At 39.7% G+C, this 25,634-nt stretch overlaps 1 protein-coding gene across 1 annotated transcript in view; it reads left to right on the top strand.

Moving 5' to 3' along the window:
• The window catches only part of cutlet (chromosome transmission fidelity protein 18 homolog), a 50,161-nt gene that overhangs the window by 1,963 nt on the left and 22,564 nt on the right, over positions 1-25,634 (top strand). Inside the window, exons 4-14 of the mRNA XM_074105867.1 lie at positions 1,122-1,347; positions 3,157-3,285; positions 4,374-4,533; positions 5,302-5,497; positions 6,036-6,181; positions 8,545-8,776; positions 9,870-10,025; positions 11,956-12,100; positions 12,366-12,386; positions 12,711-12,802; positions 13,700-13,852. Of these exons, the coding sequence (XP_073961968.1) occupies positions 1,122-1,347; positions 3,157-3,285; positions 4,374-4,533; positions 5,302-5,497; positions 6,036-6,181; positions 8,545-8,776; positions 9,870-10,025; positions 11,956-12,100; positions 12,366-12,386; positions 12,711-12,802; positions 13,700-13,852 (1,656 nt within the window). The remainder of the gene's footprint in view (positions 1-1,121; positions 1,348-3,156; positions 3,286-4,373; positions 4,534-5,301; positions 5,498-6,035; positions 6,182-8,544; positions 8,777-9,869; positions 10,026-11,955; positions 12,101-12,365; positions 12,387-12,710; positions 12,803-13,699; positions 13,853-25,634) is intronic.

Below are 25,634 nucleotides of genomic sequence, written 5' to 3'. Positions count from 1 at the left end.
ATGCAAGCCGATGTGGAACCGTTGTGAGGACTATGCTTCACGATGCTGATTTTCAGCCTGCTCCTCCACATGGCGTACAGACATTCACTACACGGGACGGGTAGGATTTGACACAAACATCTTAGTTTCTCATGAGGTGCCAGTGCGAATTAAGAACTTCACACTCACTCCTTCACTGAATTGATTCACAAGGTTTTATTAGTTTAGGAATACAATACAATACAATACAATACGGTATTTGACAACTCCTGATATTACCATATCTTAATATTATTATGAAAATATAGATATACAGATAGTGTTTAGCGCAGAGAAAATTTAAATCGATTGAAAATTGGATTTATAGTAATTTTTTTTAAAAATCTATATACCTGTCTCTTTCTCAAACACTTTTCTCTATGCAGCAAGTATGGCGATACTGGCGTGTGACGTCACATGCCAGTATGTCTTTCTCTGTCTAATCTTGAATTTCAAACCTTTATAACTTTGTTATTTGTAAAGGTAGCTTAAAAATTGTTTTTCTATTCGATTGGCATTGTGTAGTTTTAATTTATAAAACATATACAAAATAGTCAAATACCATATTACTCTTTATTCTACACCAGGAATAGTAAGCGATACAGAAAAACAGGTAACACAGAAAATTACAAGGTAAGCAATAGGTAATCAATTGGTCTTATTTGATAAATCATTTACATATGCAAAAATATAAATAGTTTATTTTTAGATCTCAAACTAGGCTGAGGTAACTTGGGTGTCTTCGACAATGATTTAGAAATGACACAATTAAAATCATAAACTGAAAATGGTTGAAATTTTAAAACAATATTTTATGAGCTTTTATTTAACTTGCAATATAAATGTATGTATGTATGTATGTAAATCTTGCAGTGGTTAGATTGACTTGAAATTTGGCATACTTATGTAAATCTGGTGACAATGTCTGGCAGTGACATTCTGGTGGTTCAGCCAGGATTCTCTCTGCAGGACGGAACTCCTCAATGGTTAATGCCATCGGCTTGAAATTTGGTACGAAAATGTATTTTGGATGACACAGCAAGTACAGTCTACAAAAAGTACAGTCTGCAAAAAAGCTTTTATAAAAAATGTTTTTTTTTATTTTCCAGATAGTGTTCAAAAAAGAAGTCAAAACCAGGGATCCCCAGCAACGGACTACGTTCAGCAAGCGGGCCGGCCAGTTCCAACTGACCAACAAGTGGAAGGGCAAGAAGGAGGCCGAGCCTGAGGTGGACGAGGATGGACGTCCCCACCACAAGGTGGCGCTGCTGTGCGGCCCGCCCGGCGTCGGGAAGACCACGCTCGCACATCTGCTGGCCAAGATAGCTGGTAAACTCTTATAAGATACTAGCTTTTGTAGTAGCTGTCTGCGAACAATTTGTTTATTGCAAACCCACAGGAACTACACAATATTTCGACATAAAAAAATCCTTTTCTGCCTCCGCAGGTTTCTTGTCTCTACCAAATAAGCGTTAACAAACACAAACAAACACAGATACTGTGGATTAAAAGTTATAGAAATAAAGTTTTTAACAGCAGAATAAAATTAAGCGTAGATACGGTCTTCTTAACCGATTGTAACAAATTTTTGACGTGTTGTCAATCAACACGATTGTACAATTAAATTAGTTTGCTAATGCCATTCGGAACTCGAAACAGAAGATCGGTTTTCTTTATCTTTCTCATTAGAATCTTCGGGAAAACGAGTCCCGAGCGCTAATAACGTTCTAGTTGTACTGTCAAAAAAAAACTACCACCGGTTCGGGAAAACCTCTGTTGAGAAGAATCGGCAAGAAACTCAACGAGGTATATTTTTTTTAAACAGATTTACAATATTTTTAAATGATATCTATGCATCACAAGTATTTAACACAACTGTAATATTGCATGTCACCTTACCACCGTAAAACGTTAGCACAATTCGTATAAAGTGGCTAGTTTTCATTGTATTGTAGTCGATATAAACGAAAAATAGCCACAGAGACCTCATTGTATATTGCCTTAGTACACTTCACAATGCTCGTATACCTTCAAAATTCACTTATTTGAATCACTTGAAAAACCTAATTTTAAAAGAGAACTTAAGAAATGGCTTTTAGTCGAGTGTTGTTAAAGTCTTGGCAAGCACTAATTGTATGATATCGTACGCCCGAAAAGGGCACCTGTTGGAATGAGGGCTATCGCGAATGAATTCGCCGCTAGAGGCGCTAGTGTAGCGTGAGGTCTCCGAAATGTCAAATCTCATAGTTTTTGGGTGAGCTACGCGGGTTTATTTATAATAAGATTTTTTTTGTGAATATTTTGCAATATCTGAAATTAATTATGGCAAATATGCGTTCCGGGGCAATTAATGTCTGTGTTATGAGACAGTTTTATCTTTCGGAAACCTTTGTCCTCCCTTTTTTCCGAACAAAACAGGGACTATGCAACACTGTGGCATGCTCGATATTTATATGGTACGGTTTTAAGGTGTATTAAATATGATTTTAATCTAAACTTCGTTTTCACGCCCGTAATAACAGACTTTGAAAGCCACACTTAAAAACCTCACGCAACAGTGCGCCATCTAGTGAGACAAAAAACGATAGCCCCATTGAATTTACTTTAAAGACCAATTAGGGTTTTTGGACAGGTGCAATATCTACCAATAGATTGATACTAACAATGGATTGATAAGTTATTTGTATACTTTTTACTAACATTAATGGATGTAATTATCTGAAAATTAAGTTATATATATATCGCTAGATGGCGTTAGTATCGTCAGGTCCGTTTGACGTTTCAGTCTTGCTTGCGATTGGCTCGTTTAGATATTTATCCAATCACAAGCGTGACAGAAATGTCAAACGAACCTCACGCACGATACTAAAGGTGGGGCCACATGCAGTCGCTCGACGCTCGATTCCAATGTCAAATCTGGTCACGTGACATTTAACGATAAAGCTGAAAATGTTGAGCTTGACGCTACTTTTTGGAGTCGCGGGAAATTCAAAATCACCTTCAAATTGGGGTCACGTGACCAGATTTATCGCTGCAAGCGAGCGACTATCGATATTTCGCCTGTCATAAAGCCCTCGTACACATTTTAGTAATAAAGGATTATTCTTACTCTTACTCCTAAATGTTTCCCTGTTCCAGGCTACAGGCCGGTGGAGCTGAACGCGTCGGACGAGCGTAGCACGGACGCGTTCCGCACCGCGCTCCATAACGCCACGCTGATGCGGTCCGTGCTAGACCCCGACCGGAGGCCTAACTGCCTTATACTCGGTACATCACTTAGCGAGTTCAATCAGGCCTACGCGTCTGTTCCAGATGAATTTGGCGTGTTGCATGTGCACAACGTCTTCGGTGGCTGACTAGACCGATGCGAAAGTGACATTTCCTGCGGATGTTGCTGCAGAACCGCCTTGGTGTCGTTTTTGCAGGGCTAGTACGAAACTTGAAACTCCAAGTTCGTGTCGTGCGGTCCCTCTCGCTCTCGTATTAAATAGTATAAGTGTCAGAGGGACTGCACGACACAAACTTCGAGTTTCGTAGTAGCCCTGCTGTCTATTGTCAGCAAGTGCTTTGAGCCAGGCTTTATCGCAATACTTAGCGAGTTAGCGGTTATAGTATAATGTATGTGTGTGTTATTGCTAGTGAATATACAAACGGAGAGACGGACAACAGATTTTGATATGGTTTTCACTATCAGTTTGTTTCCTATTATTATTATATAGAATTTGATTCCTAGGCCACCACAGAATCTTGTCACTGTGACATTTTACGTCATCTAATAAGTATGGCTTAGACGAATCAATATAAATTATTTTCTATGTCAAGGTTCTATAGTGGCATAGTAATCAAATTGATTGACTGTACAACTAAAACCCGCCTCGCCGTCGCACCACTGTAATAAGGTGAAGAAGTGAGTGCTGCTTTTGAGTGTAGCATATTTAATCACCTCTTTTTTTAATCAGAATTACCATGACACAGACATATTTAAACAAGATGCAAGGCTCACTCAACGGATGGGATGGTTTAATAGCAGAGATATACTGACATGTTTCCTTATAAAGGAGAGCTCGATCAGAGAGCTAATCGTCTCTCGTGTGATGTCGTCTCTTTTGTTTTGCTGAGTGCGAGGCTGAGTTTGAGTAACAAAATCCTTCTGAGTCGTAATTTTTTTTTAACAGACGTAGTACTTAAGGCCTAGTCGTGAGTCACCAGCTTTGTTATAATGGATATCATTTCAACATTCTTAAAATTATTCAATGAACAATTTGTTCTTTATAAAGCATGCGAGGACTCACGAAGATATAGTGTGCATCTTAGATGCTTTTACGAGAAGTTAATTTATTCCAAAATTTGAACAGACGAAATAGACGGTGCCCCGCTCCCGACAGTGGAGTTGCTGGTGCGTTGGTGTACGTCCACGGCTGCCGGCGGCAAAAAGAAGGCCAAGGCGCAGCCACTGCGGCGGCCCATCATTGCTATCTGCAATAATCTCTATGCTACGTCGTTGCGGCCGCTCAGGTAGGGACTGGGGACTGGGGATGCATTGCCGCCATATTCATCATCGTCACTCGAAAAATTATGTCACGAAATATGCAACTTACTTACTTACTTACTTACTTCGCCGGCTCAGCGACCCAAAGTGGATCTTGGCCTCCGACACAAGACTCCGCCAATTGTTCCTATCCTGTACAACAAGGCGCCAGTCTGCCACCTGCATGTCGCACAGGTCTTTTCGGACTTCATCCAGCCAGCGATACCTAGGCCTTCCGATTGGCCGTCTTCCAGTCGGTTGTCCTAGGTATGCTCTCTTGGCCGCACGATCCTCTCCCATTCTCTCCACGTGGCCGAGCCAACGAAGCCGCGCAGACTTGCTCTCGCCTATAATGTTGGGCTCGCCCACCAGGTCTTCCACATCCACATTTCGCCTGACACGCCAGGCTCCATCCACTCGTCTTGTAGGTCCCAGAATCTTCCTGTAGATCTTCCTCTCCGCCACTAATAGCTTATTCTCTTCTTTCAGTGTTAGCGTCCAAGCTTCGCACCCATACATTAAGATTGGCCTTATCACTGTCTTGTAGACTCGCATCTTGGTGCTTCTACTAATAAGCTTGGACGCCAAAATTTTGTGAAGGGCCGCTGAGCATCTTAGGGCGTTTTGGATACTTAAATTGGACTACTTCTTGAAAGACTGGCCGTATGCAGCGGGCAGAAAGCAGCGAGTGAGAGAAAGCAGTGAGCAGTGAATTTGAAGACACTGTCTTTATAATAAACCCATGTCGTTTCCAGAGCAGTGTCTCTGATCCTGCAAGTGTCGACGGTGTCTCTGCCCCGTCTGGCGGCGCGGCTGAGCGCGGCGGCGGAGCTTAGCGGGCGCGGCGTGGCGCCCCGCGTGGCGGCGGCGGTGGCGGCGCGTGCGCACCCCGACGTGCGCGCCGCGCTGCATCTGCTCAGCTTCTTGCACAAGCTGAAAGGGGGAGCGCAGGTAAATGGTTAAGGTGACACTGTTTCCCGGCCCGGATAATACCGACCCTGTTTTTGTGTACACCCCCATAGAAACTGACATGAGCTTCTATGGGCGTGTACACGAAAAACAGGGTCGGTATTTCCATGTCGGTATTATCTGGGCCGGGAAAGAGTCTCACTCAAGGGTTAGACCAGTGTCTGGCGGCGCGCCTACGCATCTGCGCAGCTTCCTGCACAAGCTCAAAGGTGGCGCAGGTAATGGGTTGATATTAGTAGCATGGTCGTCGCAGACCAGTGTCTTTGGCCCTGCAAGAGTCGACAGTGTTCGCCAGCCGGGGCATCTGAGCACAAAAAGCCTATTATTCTATCCGCGGTGTTACAAAAATACCAGTAAAGCGGAAAGAGTGTTAAATAATCCTGCATTTCACTCACTCAGATAAAGGAATTCATGGCGGTTCTACGCGGGAACTACAACCCAAACTCTCATGCCTCCTGGCACGTGCTCAGCCGTGGGACGTAAACACAAAGCGATGACGATAATGCAACTTATTTTGCAGGTCACAGTAGCAGATGTGGAGAAAGCATCGATAGGCACGAAAGACTGTCACAAGAGTCTGATGCAGGGCCTACAGGCGATATTTACTATCAACGACCAAGATACGGATATTTTGAAAACTATACAAGCTGCTGGGGAATATGACAGGTATAACAATACACTAAGGGCCTGTTTCGCCACTTGTCGACTATGGTCTATTTCTGAAATGCAGATACTAAAATGACAGTCTGAAATGTCAAAAGTAAAAATAATGTCATCATCATCATCCCAGCCTATATACGTCCCACTGCTGGGCACAGGCCTCCTCTCAAAACAAGAGGGCTTGGGCCATAGTCCCACGCGGGCCCAGTGCGGATTGGGAACTTCACACGCACCATTGAATTGCTTCGCAGGTTTGTGCAGGTTTCCTCACGATGTTTTCCTTCACCGCAAAGCTCGTGGTAAATTTGAAATGTAATTCCGCACATGAATTTCGAAAAACTCAGAGGTGCGAGCCGGGGTTTGAACCCACGACCCTCTGTTTGAGAGGCGATAGGTCAAACCACTAGGCCACCATGACTTTTTAAAAAATAATGTGGCCAGCATAAAAGGAACAGTGCTGCTCCATGATTTCGGTTTCGTAAATAACCGATAAAATGTATATTTTACGATAGCAAAAATAACATTATAGCATTCAATATTCTACTTTCCATTTTGAAAATATAAATGCACTTTTACGATAATGTGACAAAATCTAAGCACAGGTAAAAATACAGTGTTCATCACTTAGTGCCAATGCCAACGTAAAAAATAATACAGAGGGGCTACTACAAAACTAGAAAAACGAAGTTGGTATGGCACCGTCCCTTTCACTCGCGTATTAAATGAGATAAGCGTATTCTCATATTATTTAGTTAATGTAAAACTTACTTAGAATGAAATTGAAACTTAAACATCAACATCTATACAAAGTCGAAATATCTCGAAAACGGTCGCGTTTTTATTAGACCTATTTTACCATTTCTAGAATGTCCTAAGTGCCCTACATTTTAGTACATCACGGATCCGTTCATATCTTAATATTTTACGACATACATACATAGGTACCTACAAAATCTTTCGGTGATAACCGGTTGCGGCACATCACTATTTATGAGACACAAAAAACAGGTAACACATGAAACGTCATTTTAGTATCTCGAATTATGGGACAGACCATAACTTTAAGTGTCAGATAAAAGTGATGCCGTCTTTGTTTATTCGGAAAAAAGAAACAGTGACGGCAACACTGATAACCGTCACTTAAAGTTAGTCGATAAGTGGTGAAACAGGCCCTTACAATACTAATGTAGCGGCTTCTAGCGCCATCTATTGAGCCAATATAGGAACTCTAACATCGTCATCGCGCTGTCGAAGTTTCTCGAGTCGGACGAGCTTAGACTTGATAGAAAAGTCGTGCAAGTTGCATGCGGCGCTCGATTGACCGCTACAAACTCGTTGGCTTTACGGCCTCGCAATGTAATGCAAGCCGTGGTGGCCTAGTGGTTTGACCTATCGCCTCTCAAGCAGAGGGTCGTGGGTTCGAACCCCGGCTCGCACCTCTGAGTTTTTCGAAATTCATGTGCGGAATTACATTTGATATTTACCACGAGCTTTGCGGTGAAGGAAAACATCGCGAGGAAACCTGCACAAACCTGCGAAGCAATTCAATGGTGCGTGTGAAGTTCCCAATCCGCACTGGGCCCGCGTGGGAACTATGGCCCAAGCCCTCTTGTTCTGAGAGGAGGCCTGTGCCCAGCAGTGGGACGTATATAGGCTGGGATGGATGAATGTAATGCAACTTGCACGATTTTTCTTGCAAGTCTAAACTCGGCTTTAAAGGTCTCTACCCACGACACCGTATCATGCCATGACTGTAATATGAACGTGTCAGGAACGGAATGTCAAGCGCATACATGACACGCGACGGCGACGGTTGGTTACGAAACGTGCTAGCGTTTATATTCTCACAAATACGTAAAAGAGGCTCACACATGCACTTGCGAATTACATTCGTAGGTTAATTAAAATAAAATAAATGGAAGGATTAAAATGGATTTAAAACAAATATTGATTTTAATTGATTCAGAATTATCTGAATCTGACTAAAGAAATTCAAAGCCCACAAATGATTCATCAATACAATTTTCATCATCACGGACATTGCTGAGGAATAATTCAAGTTCCTGTTCCTTTATTTTGTCCTTCTCTTTGTTTTTCATTATTTATCACGTATTCGTGCGAATGTGAATGACCTAGCTTTACATTGCTACTTGCCGGACTGATGGCTACAACCCGATGCTTTATTTCCTGACGCACTTGGACCACCACCACTTCTTTCTGTCACGCGGTATAGTATAAGGTAAGAGAGTGGTGATGAATGCTATCCCGGGGTCTCGCGTGGTAAACAATACGGCCTCAGGACTCCTTTCCCTACTCTAGATCACCGAGTAGCCTCACTAGTTCTTTACTATTTCAAATTCTGATTACAGGTTAGCAGACGGCATTTTCGAGAACTACCTCCAAGCGCGCGTGGACTCCCGCTTAGCCATAGCCTGTGAGACCCTGTCCTGGTTACGACTGTATGACACCATCTACGCCTGGACGTTGAAGACGCAGAACTATTCGCTGTACGGTGCTCTACCGCTGTGTATAGCGAAATGCCACACAGTACTGGCGTCGAGAGCTCCGCAGAGACTTAAATTCCCTATTCAAGCGCAGGAGGTTAGTACTGGCTGGTGTTAAAAGCTTGTTTGGTTGATGCATGTGCATCGTATGAGCTCGCCACATTTGCAGTTAAGATTTTTGTTTCGCTCTGTAGTGGGTACCAATTACCGAAAGATACATCGGGCGACCGTACACCAGTGTGTTTTAAATTCGATATTTCTCTCAAATCCTTCTGTTTTAAAAAACACACAAAGTTACGCATTCATAGTACTAACTGTTACTCTGGACTATGTCTGTGAATAATTTGTTTATCACTGTCCCACAGAAACTATGCAATTTTTGGGATAAAACTATTGTGGGGGGGGGGGGAAGCTCCAATAGAGAGATCTCTCTCCAGGCAGGTGTTATGCCTGGGGACCGAAGTCGTCGGAACGTCGGAAGTTGTTTAAATGCGTCCAAGTTGAGAAACTTCGATAGCGCGATGTAGAACATGGTCGGAGTTTCTATTGTTGCTCACTAGATGACGCTAGGAGTCACCACACCTCTTTCCTCTTCTTCTCTTCCTTTCTTTTCTTTCCTTCCTCGGGACCTAAACTGTGTTACAAAAAAAAGTACCTCAGTTAATCCGAGCAGAAGCAACCTGTATTAATAGGATAAGTCGATAAATGGCGCACCGTACGCGTCTCTAGTGCACCAATGACTCATGGCAACGGGGGCAGCGAGTGTTCCACATGTATAATTCATTTTTAGGGTTCCGTACCCAAAGGGTGCCAACGGAACCCTATTACTGAGACTCCGCTGTCTGTTTGTCAGTCTGTCCTTCTATGACATAGAGTCGTAATAGTTAGACACTTTTCACAGATTATGTATTACTGTCGCCGCTATAACAACAAATACTAAAAAGAGAATAAAATAAATATTTGAAAATACATTTATTATATTTTATTTATTTATTTATATATTTAAGGGGGCTCCCATACAACAAACTTGATTGTTTTGCCGTTTTTTGCTTGATTAATAACGGCAACAGGTAGACGCTTGAAATATTCACATAATGACTTGCTAATGTCTAATGTTGTATAGATATTTGTATGGAACCCTTCGTGCGCGAGTCCGACTCGCACTTGACCGGTTTTTGCTTTGTGCACAGATGTACCGGCGGCATACGGAGCTGGACGCGACAGTGACGTCACTCGCTCGCGGCTCCGCGGCGGCCGTGGCGATGTCTCGCAGCGCACTGCGCCTGAGTGTGATACCACTGTTGCCATACTTACTGTCGCCTGTGCTGCGGTCCGTCAACGTACAGGTAATCAACGAACGGAATCAATTACTTTGCTCACCCGCGACCTTATGATATGATAGACTAAACTTTCATAAGGTCGCGGGTGAGCAAAGTAATTGTAATTTATTTAATCAGGCGTTACTTTGCGGAGGTCCAGGCTTATGATCATAAGGTCGGGGGTGAGCAAAGAAATTAATTTAGTTCATTCAAAGTAATTGTTTCAGTTCACAGGTAATCGTTATGAGGGGGATATCTATCAGTAGGTCACACATTCATTTATGGCTATAGCTAGTGCCACGAGAGTGAAAGTGAATGATTACACACACAGCTTCAAAAGGAACTGATTGTACAAAAGCAGAATGAATGAAATGAATGAGTAAATGTCAATTCAATCATTACACGACATGTTCTTGTGTGCTTGACTTCAACTCTGGTAGTACACCTATACCATCTCTGTTTTTTCGGACGAAACAAACACAGACGGCATCACAGGCATGAGTATTTCTCAAAATGTTGTCCCGTCAGGAAATTGACAAGAAATCTTTTGTCAAGAAATTATTAACACTAGGACGAGATAATAAAACATAAACTGCATAAAACATCCAAAATTTGTTGACATCAGGAAAACGTCACGAAATCTTGTGAGGAAAAAACAGTAATTTTGTAACTACATCGAAACTTTCTTCTTATCACTTTTACCACAAGGTTTTGTATATATTTAAACACAATATTAAGACTTATTTTTTGTGTTGAATTAGCGTTAGGAATTTTTTTTTTTATTAGTGGACAACTGAAAATGGACAACTTTTTAAGAAATAGTCGTATCTGTCACAAAAAATACAAACATACCCAATACCAGTAACACTTTCATAACTATGTTGACAAATAAAAGATTTCCGAGAAAGAAGAAAAGAGGAAGAGTTTCGAGTTTTATTTAACTTATTGAATTTCAATCGAAAATCTACGATGGCGTATAAAATCTAAGACGATTGTATGAGGTACAAAACCACAAAAAGTTAGGAGTTGTGACAGTTTTAATGCAATTCCTTCGTGGCTCATCTCCTAAGCATGCTAGTAGTATTAGTATAAATAGCAAACATTTTTCTAAGCAAGTGTATCCCTGATCTCTCCTTAGTACGGGACAGAATAACAACACTACAAAGTTGATTGACCTTTGTAAACTAAAGGCTGACCAGAATTATAAAAAGCCTCGCCATATTGCGGAAAACCAATAGAACTAATTTCTTGCACTGGTAACAATAAATTCAAATGTCATCTGGCTATTGCTGTCAAAGTTTTACGTTGTTTGCTCGTCGTATTTTAAAGTGTTATTTAGTATTTTTGTGCGTTCAAATGCCGAAGATTATCCATAGCCTTGGAAGGAAAATAATTCACAATGTATAAAAGTATTTGTCATAGAAAAAGTCTGAAGGATTAGAAAGTATTCCTTCCTTTAAATAACATCACCGACACCTTTATCAATATGACTGGTAGGTACCGTATAGTAAGTATAAACAATACGGTATTGGACTATTTTGTATATGTTTTATAAATTAAAACTACACAATGCCGGTTATCGAATAGAAAAACAATTTTTAAGCTACCTTTACAAATAACAAAGTTATAAAGGTTTAAAATTCAAGATTAGACAGAGAAAGACATACTGGCATGTGACGTCACACGCCAGTACCGCCATACTTGCTGCATAGAGAAAAGCGTTTGAGAAAGAGACAGGTATATAGATTTTTCAAAAAATCACTATAAATCCAATTTTCAACCGATTTAAATTTTCTCTTCGCTAAACACTATCTGTTTATCTATATTTTCATAATAATATTAAGATAATATTTAAATACCGTATTATGCGATATAAATCGTAGACGTGCTGCCCTCGTGTCAGGTTTTTTATATTCCTGGTCAGCCTTTACAGTATTAACCGCAGTGTGTATTACAGCTGTGCAGCGAAAACGAGCGCAAATCGCTTCAGTCGTGCGCTGGCGCCATGTGCGATTACGGGCTGCAGTATGTGCAACAACGCACGCCGGAGGGACTCTACGCGTTCGTACTGGAGCCCGACATACATAAGGTCGCCTTCTTTGGTAAGTGAACGCCCTCTATACTTTTCATTTACCGTCACATTCGAAAACCACACGTATAGGGTCCACAGACGCTATAAGAAATCCTAACGTTCAGACTGAATCGTTCGACCTTCGTTTATCGTATCGTATCGTGTACATGCGAAAACTCAAGTTTATACGTTTTTTTAAAACTGTGCCGTCGAACGAAACTATGCCCTAGGAAACGAACGATGCCCTGTGAGGACTTTAAAACTGTGTTAAAATCTGATATACCTTTTATTCTTAGCTGCCAAACTACGGAGCAAAGGTAGGTAAACATAAAAAAATAATTAAAATAACTTAATACCTACTTGCCGCGTTTAATATTTTTTGGTTCATAATTAGACATTTTCATTCACTCGTATAATTAATTCGTGCCAGCTCTTGTGACGGATCTGTATATGTGGTCTACCACCCTAAAGTTGATAATCGTTTGCATGTCACAAAACAATAATGCCAATAGACGTGTCTGTCAACTTGAAAGTTTGACTTTAGCGACATATTCATTTGATAGGAACTTGTTCAAAAATTGATAGACCACTTATTTGGCTGGTGGTACCTATTGTAATTCAAGTTTTTTTTTATTTCTCAGGAAGTGAAGAAAAAGCTAAACCACCACCGGCCATTCGTCAAGCCATCGCGAGGGAGCAACAGCTAGAAGTCATTAGGCGGTATGAGGAGATGGTAAGGATTGAAAGAAAGAAAAAGAAGAAAGAAAGCATCTATTGCCACAAAAACATAAAAAAACGTGCACTAAACCTCTAACAGTAAAAACAATATTGTCTGATAAAAAGTGCGGAATCAGCATTTGCTGCGAGTGTAAGCGCAAGCCTGCATTGACAACTTTTTAACCGATATCAAAAAGGAGGAGGTTGTCAATTCGGTTATTTTATTTAAATTCTCAGTTTAATTGCATTATGTTCTTACCAGCCTTCACTTGAGGATTTGCTCCCATGAGCTATCTATTACACATGGCAGTAGATTTAAAATTCCGGTATTTTATTAAATTGTCATAGGAATTTCCAAAAATTATATCGTGATCTTAAAATAACGTTGTATTAAGGAAACCTGTGCAAAATTTAATGTCTCTAGCTTTCGCCTTTAAAATTTGGGATTTATATGGATCCCGCGGGAATATCGAGATAAAAGTAGCCTACGGGTTATTAGCGAAACCCAGCTACTTTCATTTGCATCCTACTCCATCCAGCCGCTTTAGTGTGAAAGGCTAAAGAGAATCACACGCACTACACACGCTCTCACATTAGCACGCACGCACACACGCACGTGCACAAAGTGTCATATTTACAGCTGTTAGTGCATAATGGTTTGCCGTCGTAATTTGTCGGAAATGTTCGTATTTATCATGCTGTCCCATTTAGCTTCAGTACCCATCGTACAGCCGTATAATTTATACTCGAAAAACTGTTTACGGTTTGTGCTAGTGCTGCCCTCTGATGGCAGAAAATTGCAATAATATTCCCTATAAAGTTCCATGTCATGTCATTTAATACAATAATTGATTGACGCTTCAGACTTTTCCCGATCTGTAGTATGATGAAAATGTTCGTATTCTAAATACAGGCCAACCGAGTGAGCAGCAAAAGCACCAGTGACGCCGGCAAATCCAAACCGAGAACGTCGAGAGAACCCGCCCCCAAAGACAGCAAGGATACGTCGCTACCCAACCACTTGCAGCGATTGAAGCCGAAAGAACTGACTAAGAGTGCTCCTCAGGTAATTCGTTTAATTTTAAATAATAATAGATTAACCCCTGTCTCAGAACGCTTTGTTAAGTTGTTATCTTATCGCCATATCCATCGAATAAAAAAAAACAAGAGGAAATGTTAAATAAAAGTCTCGTTTCGTCCTAATTCCAGTGTCGCCGGAAATGCACAAATACGTATATGTATACATATAGCTTCTATTAAAAATATGACTTCAGAACTGTAAAAATATAGGGTATCACTCGATAGATTCTTCTGTAGTATTTAATGTAAAATAAACTCTTTGCGAAAGTATTTAGATTCCACAGGGCTGACGTAAAGGCTACAAAACTATTGGGTGCTATTCGAATTACTCAATTAAAATTTGATAACGACACTTCAACTTATGTATAATCAGTCAGCGTGTTACGTCGATATAGAAAGAAAGAAAGAAAATAAAGAAAAACATTTATTCGTGACGTTCATAAAGCAGATAAAAAGAAACAAGGAAATCGAGACAAATTTTGTCACGAAATGGTTCCAACTCAGCATGATGTCAACCTTGCAGACGTCGCTGTTCTTCCGTTGGAAGTTCAAAGTAAACGCCAACAATGAACTCGACAACTAAAAAATTTTTATCACAATACACAAACATAGTGATTTATTACACTTTCATCTAACTTTTAGTAATAATTTTAACTTAGTTTATGATATTATGTAATGTAAACTTTCAAGTTTGTATGGCATTTCTTCGTGTTGCTGCTATTCCTCGAGCCAGTCCATTCCAGTACACGTCCCATTTATCCTAACTACATACAGCTAATACAGCCTTACCCACACAGTTAAAACTAAAGTCCCACTCATTAGAATTGCTATTAAAGAATGGGCCGCCGGGGCCCTCGGTAGCGATAAAGAAGCTCGTTATTCGTTGAATGGCGCGCGACCAGATTGACGTTTACTCGCTTGATGGAATATATTAGTGCTGCGCCGAGTGCGGCGGGAACATGATGATTTTTGGAGTTGAAAATGCTGTTTGGAGTGGGTTTTATAAGATACTGGCTTTTGCCCACGACTTCGTTCCCTCGGGAATTGTGCATTTTTCCGGGATTTACTTTTTAAAGTAGCCTACGTCACGTTTTGGTCCATAAACTATCTCTGTGCCAAAAATTACGGCGGTCCGTCGCTCAGTTTCGACGTGAAAGACGGACAAACATACAAACACACACACTTGCACATATTATTATTTTCGAATATACTCGTACCTACCTCAAGTGTATGAGTATTTTAGAATGTTTCAATTTTATGCGTTAACACTGAATGATTTGCGATGGATCCGCTCCGTTATCGTCGTTATTGAATTTTCGATCATCCATGGGGATAGTTTTAAAGGTATAATTTCCAGATTAGGAAGGTTGGGACCAAAAACAAACCTCTCTTTTGCTGCCGCCACTTCCAATCCTTGTAACTGTTTCGGTAGCGTTGGTTACCACGGTGGATGTTGCATTCATTCGCAAATGTTTAAATATCTTTTGGCAAAAAAATATATATTTAATAATTACTTACTAATTAAATTGTAGTTAACTTAAAATATATTTACTGTGTATGTTAGGATTAAATAAGTAATTGGTAGACCATTGGTGATTGGTGGATTGAGTTGGTAATTGGCGATTGGTCGTTGGTAATAAATAATTGATGGTAGATTGATTGGTAACTACTAAAAATTTAAAAAAGTCTTCACGCCCTTGGGCGTTATACGCAAAAGACCCTTAGATTTTATTTAACCAAGTTAGCCTGCATGTTTATGACACTGCTTACGAGTAAGTGTAACGAAAACCCAGTACACGAGGCGCGACATCGCGCACCACTCGGCATCGCGCTAATTACGTCCGTGTTTGCTGAATCCGACGCATTGTGAACGAAGCTGTCGCCGTATGTTGACTAACGACAGTACAGATTGGTAGTAAGTATAGGTAGTGCCACGAGATTTGAAGCTAATGATTACACACAGCTACAAAAAGAACTGATTGCACAAAAGGAGAATAAATGATATGAACGAGTAAATGTCAAATCCTGCTGTCAAGATATATATATACGTATTATATACTAGCTTACGTCTGTGCTTTAACTTTGTAGATGAATAGTCATAGGCTATTTCTCCTACGGGGTCATCCATAAATTATGGCACACTGATTTTGATCATTTAGATCACGCTCCCTCGTTGTCACCATTGTCACTATTTTTTAATCCGACTTATGTTATAAATGCGAAAGTTTGTAAGTCTGTTTGTTTTTTTGTTACTTCATCACGACTAAACCGCTGAATCGATTTAGATGTAATTTAGTATACAGATAGTTTGAGTCCCGGGGAAGGAAATAGGATAGCTTTTATCCCGGAAAATTGCAAAGTTCCCGCGGGATAGTGAAAACCGAATTCTATGCGGACGGAGTCGCGGGTAATGGCTAGTTGTTTCATAAATCAAAGCTTGCGTGTTGTAGGATGGAAAAAATAAAACAAATTTTAAGCCACTCTTGTGTACATGTGTAACCGTTAAAAATGTTTGAAATTCAAGATTATACAGAGATACAAACGGTGGCATGTGACGGCACACGTAAGTAGCCTCACACCAACTGCATACAGAAAAGCGTTTAAAAAAAAATAGGTATATTATATATTATTTTAAAAATCACTACACTTAAATTCAATTTTCAATCAGAGTTTATCATCAGAGCAATACAACCGTTCTTCATGCTACCAGATGTTAGACTGAATAAAGTTCCTGATTCAATAAACGTATCAAAATATTTTCAGGTCTTTCAGTCGCAAGGAGACGGAGATGACAATTTGCTTGTAATTTTTTTTCGTTTGATCACCTGTCGCGTCTGCTCGCTTCGTCTTTGCCGGCGACAGACCTCACGCAATCGCTGCAATCTCCGCCATCTCGCGCACAAAAAGAGCTGATTAACTCCGCGAATAGACGAGCACACACTTCAAACTTAAACAGTTAGGATTAATAAAACTTGCCTTAACAGTAAATAAATAAGTTTTGAAGTAAGTTATAAGTGACGTTTCATCATCATCATCAGCTTAAAGTGACGGTTAAAGTTTGTAAAATATTTGTGGGTTGTTTGTTTGAGAATAATGAAGTGGGTTCTTGGGGATTTTTAAATAAAATTTTTTTTTTTCTTTCCAAAAGGTTTAAAATCTTTAAAATTATGATTCTAAAGGAATTAAAGATTCCAATGGCAACATTCACTCGTTCATAACTTCGCGCATTTGAAATACCTTTAAACGAGCAATTGTATTTTTATTATCTCTGTGAACTCGGAAACGGGTCTAAAGATAAAATTTACTACGTGAGGGTTTTCAAAGTCAAAATCAAAATTGCTTTATTCAGTTTAGTTAGGTTATAATAAGCATTTATGAATGTCAAAAAAAAACTACCAGAGGTTCGGGAAAACCTCTGTTGTGAAGAATCCGGCAAGAAACTCAACGAGGTATTTATTTCGGGGGCGAATGAGATCTATCTTCTTGATCTTGTGTTGTCAAGTTTTAGCCCTAGTAAATCTCTATCGCCTAGCTACTTACATTTAAAATAAATATGGCATATATTTCAAGTGAATGGGTATGTTCTTGATTCATAGATAGTTTTGTCGAGTTCAAAATTGGTACTTCCTAGAGAAAGTGATATTCCCACGCATTTAACGTAAATCTCATGATATGTGCCATGTTCTTTGATAATTACATGCGGCTAAATCTTATCGACTCAAGTTAAAATCTAATCGACTCATTCTAGATAGTTTCTACCTAACTTTTTTGTTTCTTAATTGTCTAGAACCTAAATTAGATAATCTAAATAGTACTTACCTACACTTAACCTTGACCTTAAGTTTTTTACTTGTCAACAGTAAGTACCTAAATCCAATCATAAGTAGGTATGTTTTTTTTTTCAATTGATATGCACTAAATAGATATTCGTCTAGATATCTTAACCCTAATAAATACCTCAATTATGTTGGTGCGTCTAACACAAAAATATAAAACGCTTATTATTATAAAGTAAAATTTCAAAAAGCTACCACGAGCCGACGGTACCTTAAAAATCTTAATTACAATTGCAATTAAAAACTCGTTCATTATTAAACAAGCCCATTATAAGATTCTTACGCAAATCCTTTTCAAAAATGTTTAAAATTAGCAAACGTCAGAGCCGCAAAGTTGGGATTTTTAATTCCCATTAAGTGGGGGGTGATTTTTGTCAATACCGGTGTGTAGGGGAGGGAGCATAAATACAATAACTAATCAAAATAAAAGGGTTGCGGCCGCCTCTCTATTAAAAAGTCTGTAAGAATTCCTCCGGAGGGTCGCTTTAGGGGCCACGCACACTGTGCAGTGTTTGAATAAATCTATTTTTGCTTATTTTGTGCACCGGGTATAATGCTATATGTGTATTTGTATAAATAAGTAGCAGTTGGCCTTGGGCTCGAAATTGAGCTCGAATCAGTGAAAATGCTTTTATGGTGCTAATAGCAGATAATCTTCGTCTCTTCAAAGTCGTTTTTGCACTGCGGAGGATCGTGACGCCACCGACCAATTCTTTTAATATAGTTATGCTCCCCACTTCTCCCTGTCTGGAAGAATCCAGGTGTGGATGTCTTGTCACCCTAACACCATCGAAATAGACTAATTCCCCTTGGTCTTGTATACCGACCTTCTTCCCCATCATGATCAGTTTCCCAAGTTATCAGGGTCTTTAGCTATGCTACCAAAGTGTAAAGCACACGTTCTAAGTAGATAGCACTCTTCATAGCGTACAAAACTTTGGACTAACAATTTGTTTCTCGATAGTTTCGTTAGTTATTGTGCGGTCATTCATTACTTACCTTGTTGGCTTAACGACTCATATATTTACTTCGAATATAAAGTACCTAAAGTGCCTAATAGAAGTACGACCAAGTACGCGTGCATCACTCATTGATAAATTTTGTGACAGTAATTTTTGATACCGCCTCTGATTATTATACAGGTTATCTGTCACATAAAATTTATCAATGAGTGGTGAGACAGAACTTTAATCCAACAACGCAGCTCAATCTTCTGGTGTTGCACTTGCTCAAAAAATTAACCGTCATATTTACATTAGGTAATACAACGTCGCAGTGCGCGGTATTCCTAACCCCATTTTTTCTGGAAGTTTCGCCCCGCTAATGGGCGGCGCGGTTTGCCGTCGATTCATGCCATAATTTATTACTTAGCCCGCAATGTTTTTTCAATTTAAATTAAGATGATTTTTCACCGGAAAAATCGACTTTGTAAGCTTAGGCTTAGGAAATGGGGTCTTGGCTGTGGATTCGCGGGGTTGTCTGATGACTTGTTAATGTTATAATGGTAGATAACAGTAGTTTGTATACGTTCCAGTGTTAGGCACATTATTCCATTGTTGTTGAACATATAAATTAAGTGCAGCAACGCGACAAGGTTTGAATGTGCTTTAGAAAATTGTTAACCCAGAAATGGTTGAATAATCAGAAACTTATAATTGGTTATTTTATTATTGTTATTAAATACATACACAAAAGGCCGGTTATACAGTGCGTGCTGCTTAGATACCTATATCTTAAAGACCTAAAACTATTCTAGTCTCAATAAAAACGCCTAACAACCACCAACCCCATTTTCTGACTGTAAGTTACGTCAAGCTCTAACAAAAGCCTCGTTACATTACTAAACGAAGCCTTCTCCTTTCGTGCTCCAAATACCTAACTTGCATCCTAAAACTATTCGAGTCTCGGAATAAAACGCTAAACGGCCACCAATCTCATTTGCGCTTAGTAAATTCGCGGGCAATCACGGCTTGTCCGTAGCGAGGCAGCACTTTAGCGGCGCTGTGCCGGTCGCGTGCTCGCCGGAGCCCTATTCTGTAAGAACTGCAGTCGAATTTGGACGTATTCGTAATCGTTGATAGACGAATCAACGAATGTGTGTTGAATCGTTCACTAAAGAGTGAATAAAGATATAATAAAGAGTGAAAAGTTCAATATCTCAAAAAGGGCTAAACCGATTTTGATGAAACATGTCTAAGAAGCATCTCTAGAAAACCTGATTTCAAGTAAAAATAACCACATCCAAATCAGTCCACCCGTTTAAGAGCTACGGTGCCACAGACAGACACACATATACACATAGCGGTCAAACTTATAACACCCCTCTTTTGGCGTGGGGGGTTAAAAAAGGATGGCAACGTAGATATTGCGGATTTTGCGACTATAAGTGGATGTTATTCGCTACGCGGAATACATGCCTTTATACTTAATCGGTTAATCCCGAAGAGCATTTTCAAGGGAGTCGTCTTTAGCTCATCTTTGCACTGCATCTGCCAGCTTTTCCTGTGAGACGAAATGCATATACATAATAATATGTCAAATCATACTCTTGTCGAAATTTGTTACGTCCCTACATACACATTTCAAAACAAAACCCACTCAAATACGAAACACATAGATACACGCACACAACTAAACATTTTCTATGACCAATATGGTTATGCCTGTCATATTTTTTGACAAAGAACACTAAACGAACGCAATACCATCTCTGGTTTGTAGCTTTGCATGCCAAACACTGGTTTGGGCTATTCTTCTTCTTATAAAGACGTGATAGACGCAGTACACTAAGTATTTATAAAGAACCGTTCCAACTACAGAAACCTACGTCTTATAAAATGTAAGGCAATCAAACCGATTTTTGTCTATGCTCTATGGTCAGTCGAGCATCCAGAATAATCCCTCGCAGCGGGCGGTCCAGCGCGAGTTAACAGCCAGTCAATTTATTACATGGGCGTGATACCCATTTTTGTGCTCGCACTCGGTAAGAGATGCTAATAACCAACCTTCCCTTTATGACCCGCTCACAATGCGTCCGTTTAGAGGTTTCTGTAAAGATTTAGTTAGTGTGTTACTATGGTATAGTTACTCTATGTTGATACAGGATTAGAAATGTTTGGGCGAAAGGGTTTTAACGCGTTTGCATGACGTTGATGTATTCTAGAGTAGGTGAAGTTTTTATTCTTTTATTGGTAATGAAAATTTCGTCAACCAAAACCGAAAAATTCCATCGAACTTTATTGAATGTACAGTCAGCGTCATATAGTACGTAGCAGTCAAGATCACCAAATACTTGGAAACATCCAAATAGTCATTAACATGGACCCAATCAAAGCGATCAAATTGCTCAGGACATCCATCGTGTACAAATAAATCGGAGCACGCACATCACCACTGGTAGCGTAGCAGCCATAGTATCCAAAAGTGTGGGACACACTAGAAAACTGAGCTTTATATAAAAGGTTTAAGGATTAATCTCGAGTTGAGTGCGAAATAAATTAACACGTCATAAGATTCGACTTTTTGTTTTTGACAATCACCGAAAAGAGTACCAACTTGTCAGTGATAGTTCCGTCTCTTTTATTTGGAGCCTGACGGCTTTTTTCACGTTACATTTTTATTTATGTTGTCAGAATTTCGGATTAACGGATTTCCTTTTACATATGGCTTGAATTGGTCAGTAGAATTACATTATAAAAGAGTTTTTATTTAATTAAAAAGGTAATGACATGTGCATTTTGCACCAAGAGACTGAAAATGGAACACCGTTCACATTGTATTAAAGATGACTAGCTAACTAGATCATTGGACCTTATACGGTGTGTAATAAAGTCAATTTTCCTGTGGTGTCCCATACTTTTGGATACTTTGGCTGCTACGGTACTAATGTCGGCTTGAATGTTATAAAGTATTTGGCGACGTGCGTGCTCCGGTATATTTGTACACGATGGATGTCTCGGAACAATTTGACCGCTTGGCAGTCCAAGCACAACAGACAGACAGACAGTCCAAAAGACAGTCCAAGTCACTGGTAATGACTATTTTGTATGTTTCCAAGTATTTGGTGATCTTGACTGATCTTGATCTGTACTGCTGACTGTACAACGTGATTCAGACTAATGACTATCAAGTCTGAAACCTCATTAATACTAGCGTATTGTCCCGTTCTATAAATCGAGTAGAGAGGAAATGTTTTTGTTGCTTTTTTCTCTTAAATAATGTATTCTATTGTTGAACCCTTTGATACATTGCCAAGTTGCAAATGGATTAATCTTCTCATTATTACAGATTTTTGAGATAACAAATCATAATTTGCGATTAAGCTTCGACACAATCAGCGATCATTATTCAACATCTACTTACTCAATTTCAACATTCATAAAACCCATATCATTCCTCTGATTACGTGAACCTTTATACGGTTTGCTCTCAGCATTAAGCTCTCACATAATAGAGGCAATAACACTCAGACTCGGAAAGAGTGCCCCTATAATACGTCGGGTAAACGAATATGCGGGGAAATTGCTAGGAGCCGGGCAGATGTGATTGCGCCCGGCCGGATACTGGCAATCATCAATCTACGCCCCCGCCGCCCGCCCGCTCGTAAATCACGCGCACAATGGACGGAGGAAGTTCTTAAGAAGAAAAACTATAGGTCATATCCTTCCGGGGAGGCGGCCAATCGGAAGCCGGCTCTAACCTCCCCCTACAACGCGACACGGTACCACCAAACCCGCCGCGCTTAACGGTAGCCCCCGCTGTATCATCACATCTTTCTCTAACTGCTTACTTTGAAAAGAGATAGGATTATTGTTTTTGGGTTGGTGGAAATGTGTTTTGTTTTTCGTGGTGCGGTCGAAGGGGTTATTCGGTTAGGGCGAGATTTTTCCACGTCCCGGTGGCGGCGCGGCGTCGTCCGTCATGCGGATTATGCGAGCGATAGATAGCGAATAGATCGCGAACGTCGGTTGGAGACCTGAATTATTTATTTTGATAAGTTCGCGCGGGGTGAATTGGTGTGTTGAGTAATTCTGTTTGGGGGACGGGGGGCGGTCGGCGGGGTCTACGTGGTTTTGTATGTGCGTTGTTTTTTTTTTTTTTTTTGTTTTAGTTGTATTTACTTTTTTTGTACCTTTTGTATAGGTTAATCATCGCCTGAAGACTCAAATCGTTTTAGAGGTATTAACCGTGGCACCCGAGGTCAACTAAACCCGTTGAAATACGTCCTCTGGTATTCTGTAGTTATTTATATATTTCTAGGTCAAAAATACGGTAAAATGTCTAAATCATCCTATGCGAAACGAGTAAAGATCTGAGGGCCTACTTCAAAATTTGAAAATCGAAGTTCGTATCGTACCGTCTCTCTCATTCTCGTAGTAAATAGTATAAATGTAGAACGACTGCGATGCTAAGTGATACGAAAATTGAGTCAAAGATTCGAGGGCAACTTTTTTTTATAAAGTATTTTTAAATAAAAACAAACTAAGTTAGAAATGTATAGTTAAAAAATAAAAATTACTTGGATTACATGTCTAAATTTTACGGGAATGTAGGTCCGTTGGTTAAGTACCTACTTAGCTCTAAATATCTTAGTAGATGAGATCTACCTATCATCAAATTTAAATTAACTATATTTCCATTCAGTGGAAGTGTAAAATGCTACCACCGTCAAAAAATGAATCGAGAATGTTTAGTCTATGGTATAGACTTTGACATTTTCCGATTTTAAATTCGAGTTAGCCTTTAGTCCACCTGAGAGACACTAAACGCTAAATCCGAGTTACACGGATTTGGTTTTGTGACAAAAAATACTAAAGCAAAAGTGGTTCAATGTAATTTTTAATAAAAACAATCTTGAGCTTCACAAACCTTTAATAAACCCTCAAATTCACATCCACAACCCTTAACTCACAACCCACCCACAGATAACCCAACATTCGTAGGGAGCGTTATTGCATACAATTTTCTTTTCCGAACGAATTCATTTGGAGCATGGTGAAATTTGAATTTAGAACGTTCCCCGGGCGGGAGCAAATTGTGAATTAGACCGCCGCCGGCGCCGCGGCGCTTGTTAGCTAGTTTTTACGCTGGCAACACCCCTTTGTGCGGATTGCATCAATGCAGCGCGGTTATTTAGACGTTTCGTTTGAAATAATTTCGTTGCCCGCTTTTAATTTTAGTTGAGAGTTTTGATTTTAGCTGTAGTTAGTGACTAGTTAGGTACATACTCGTACTAACTTAATTCATAATTTGGATTTTAGATGATATTGTATTGGATACATATGATCTACTTTAGTGTGCAAAGTGTCAAAACCGTAACCTATTTTACTAGAATTGCTTTTTACACAAAAGCAGACAGTTAACACGTATTAAATAAAAAAATAACAGGAGTATGCAAGAAAAATATATTATTTCATATTCAACATCATAATCGTCGCCAGCCTCCCGCAACTACCCAATCGCGTTTACCTACTCACTCAAATGACGTGCGGCAGCGTGCAAACTATTTGCCGAAATCGAAACTTGCCGAAACTGGCAGAAACCGAATCTTCGGTTGGTCACTAATTAGCAAATTGTAAATTAGATCGCCGCCGACGCTGCGGTGCTTGTTAGCGAGTTTTACGCTGGCAATACCCCTTTTTTCGGATTGCATTAATGCAGTGAAATTATTCTAACTAAATTCGTATTTCGTTTGAAATAATTTTGTTGTTCTGCTCTAGTACATGTTTTGGATTCAGACGTAAATATTTTTGCGTCAGTGGCGAATGACTGCATGAATATAGGAAGCATATTTTAAGCCGCCTTCAGGACTTGATTAAGAAAACTCGTAGAGCCCCTCGCCACTTGAGACTGGAGACAGTTAAAGGAGATCGATAAATTATTTTCTTAAATTAAATGAAAAGAAGCGCTACATTCCAGAAAAAAAAAACAAAGACAATGAAAGCACCAAAGAATCCAGTTTGTTTGACTAGAATTTAAAAATTAGAACATGAAATGAAAGCAAAAATTTCTCCACAAAAACTTAACTGCCCCTACATTGTCTATGTTCTATTCCTATTTCGATCTGACATTTAGAACTGGCAACAAATAGGGGCGGATTGCTAAAAGCCCGCGGGGCTGTGGGCCGTTCGTTTTCAAAATTCGAATAATGTCATAAAGACCGTGGCTGGATGGCGCTCGGTGCAAGCATGCTATTTTGGTTGCCAGTGCTCATGTGCTAATTAAAATTAACGTAAAAAAACAGTTTTAACAGGAGACGTTTAACCTTAAGTAATCTTTGCGTTCGATTGAACATTTCATAAAAATATAGAAAACACGTTTCTGACGCTAATTCTACTTAGATTGAAAAGCAAATACCTAATGTTTCGAATTGTTAGCTAAACAGCACCTACTTCCAGTTGTACTACAAACTTGAAATTTGAAATGAAGGTGAGTCTAATAGCATAACCATTAAAAAAACTGGTTTAAAGATAATTGTAACACTATTTTTCTCATTATTTACGGTATGGCAACGCCGATTCTACGCTACGCGGCTAATTTCATTTAACTCAAGAGCGACCATTTTGTCTCGCCCATCCTCTCCAAGGACCACCCATTAGCGGTCTATCCAATCTTCATTAAATACTGAAGACATTTTTGTCGTAACAACATTACGGGTGCTACCCCGTAATTTTCATCTCGTCCCGAATTACAAGGATTACAGTCCCAATTTACAACCCTCACACTATTATTGTAACTAATCTTGTCACTAATCCCAAGTCCGATTACCCGAAGCGCGGTCCCAAATTCAAATAGGCTCAAATAATGCGGTACGAAATTTAAACACGCGTATAATTTTCAAAATTGGAAGCCATGTGCGTTGCCTGAGGCGTTTTTTTTTCGCGGTCTGCCGGGCGTTGGAAACTAATGTATTCATCCTGGGGTGGATCATAA

Source organism: Choristoneura fumiferana, chromosome 23 (assembly GCF_025370935.1).
Source record: "Choristoneura fumiferana chromosome 23, NRCan_CFum_1, whole genome shotgun sequence".
Lineage (NCBI taxonomy): Eukaryota > Metazoa > Arthropoda > Insecta > Lepidoptera > Tortricidae > Choristoneura > Choristoneura fumiferana.
This window is presented reverse-complemented; position numbering and strand designations above follow the sequence as displayed.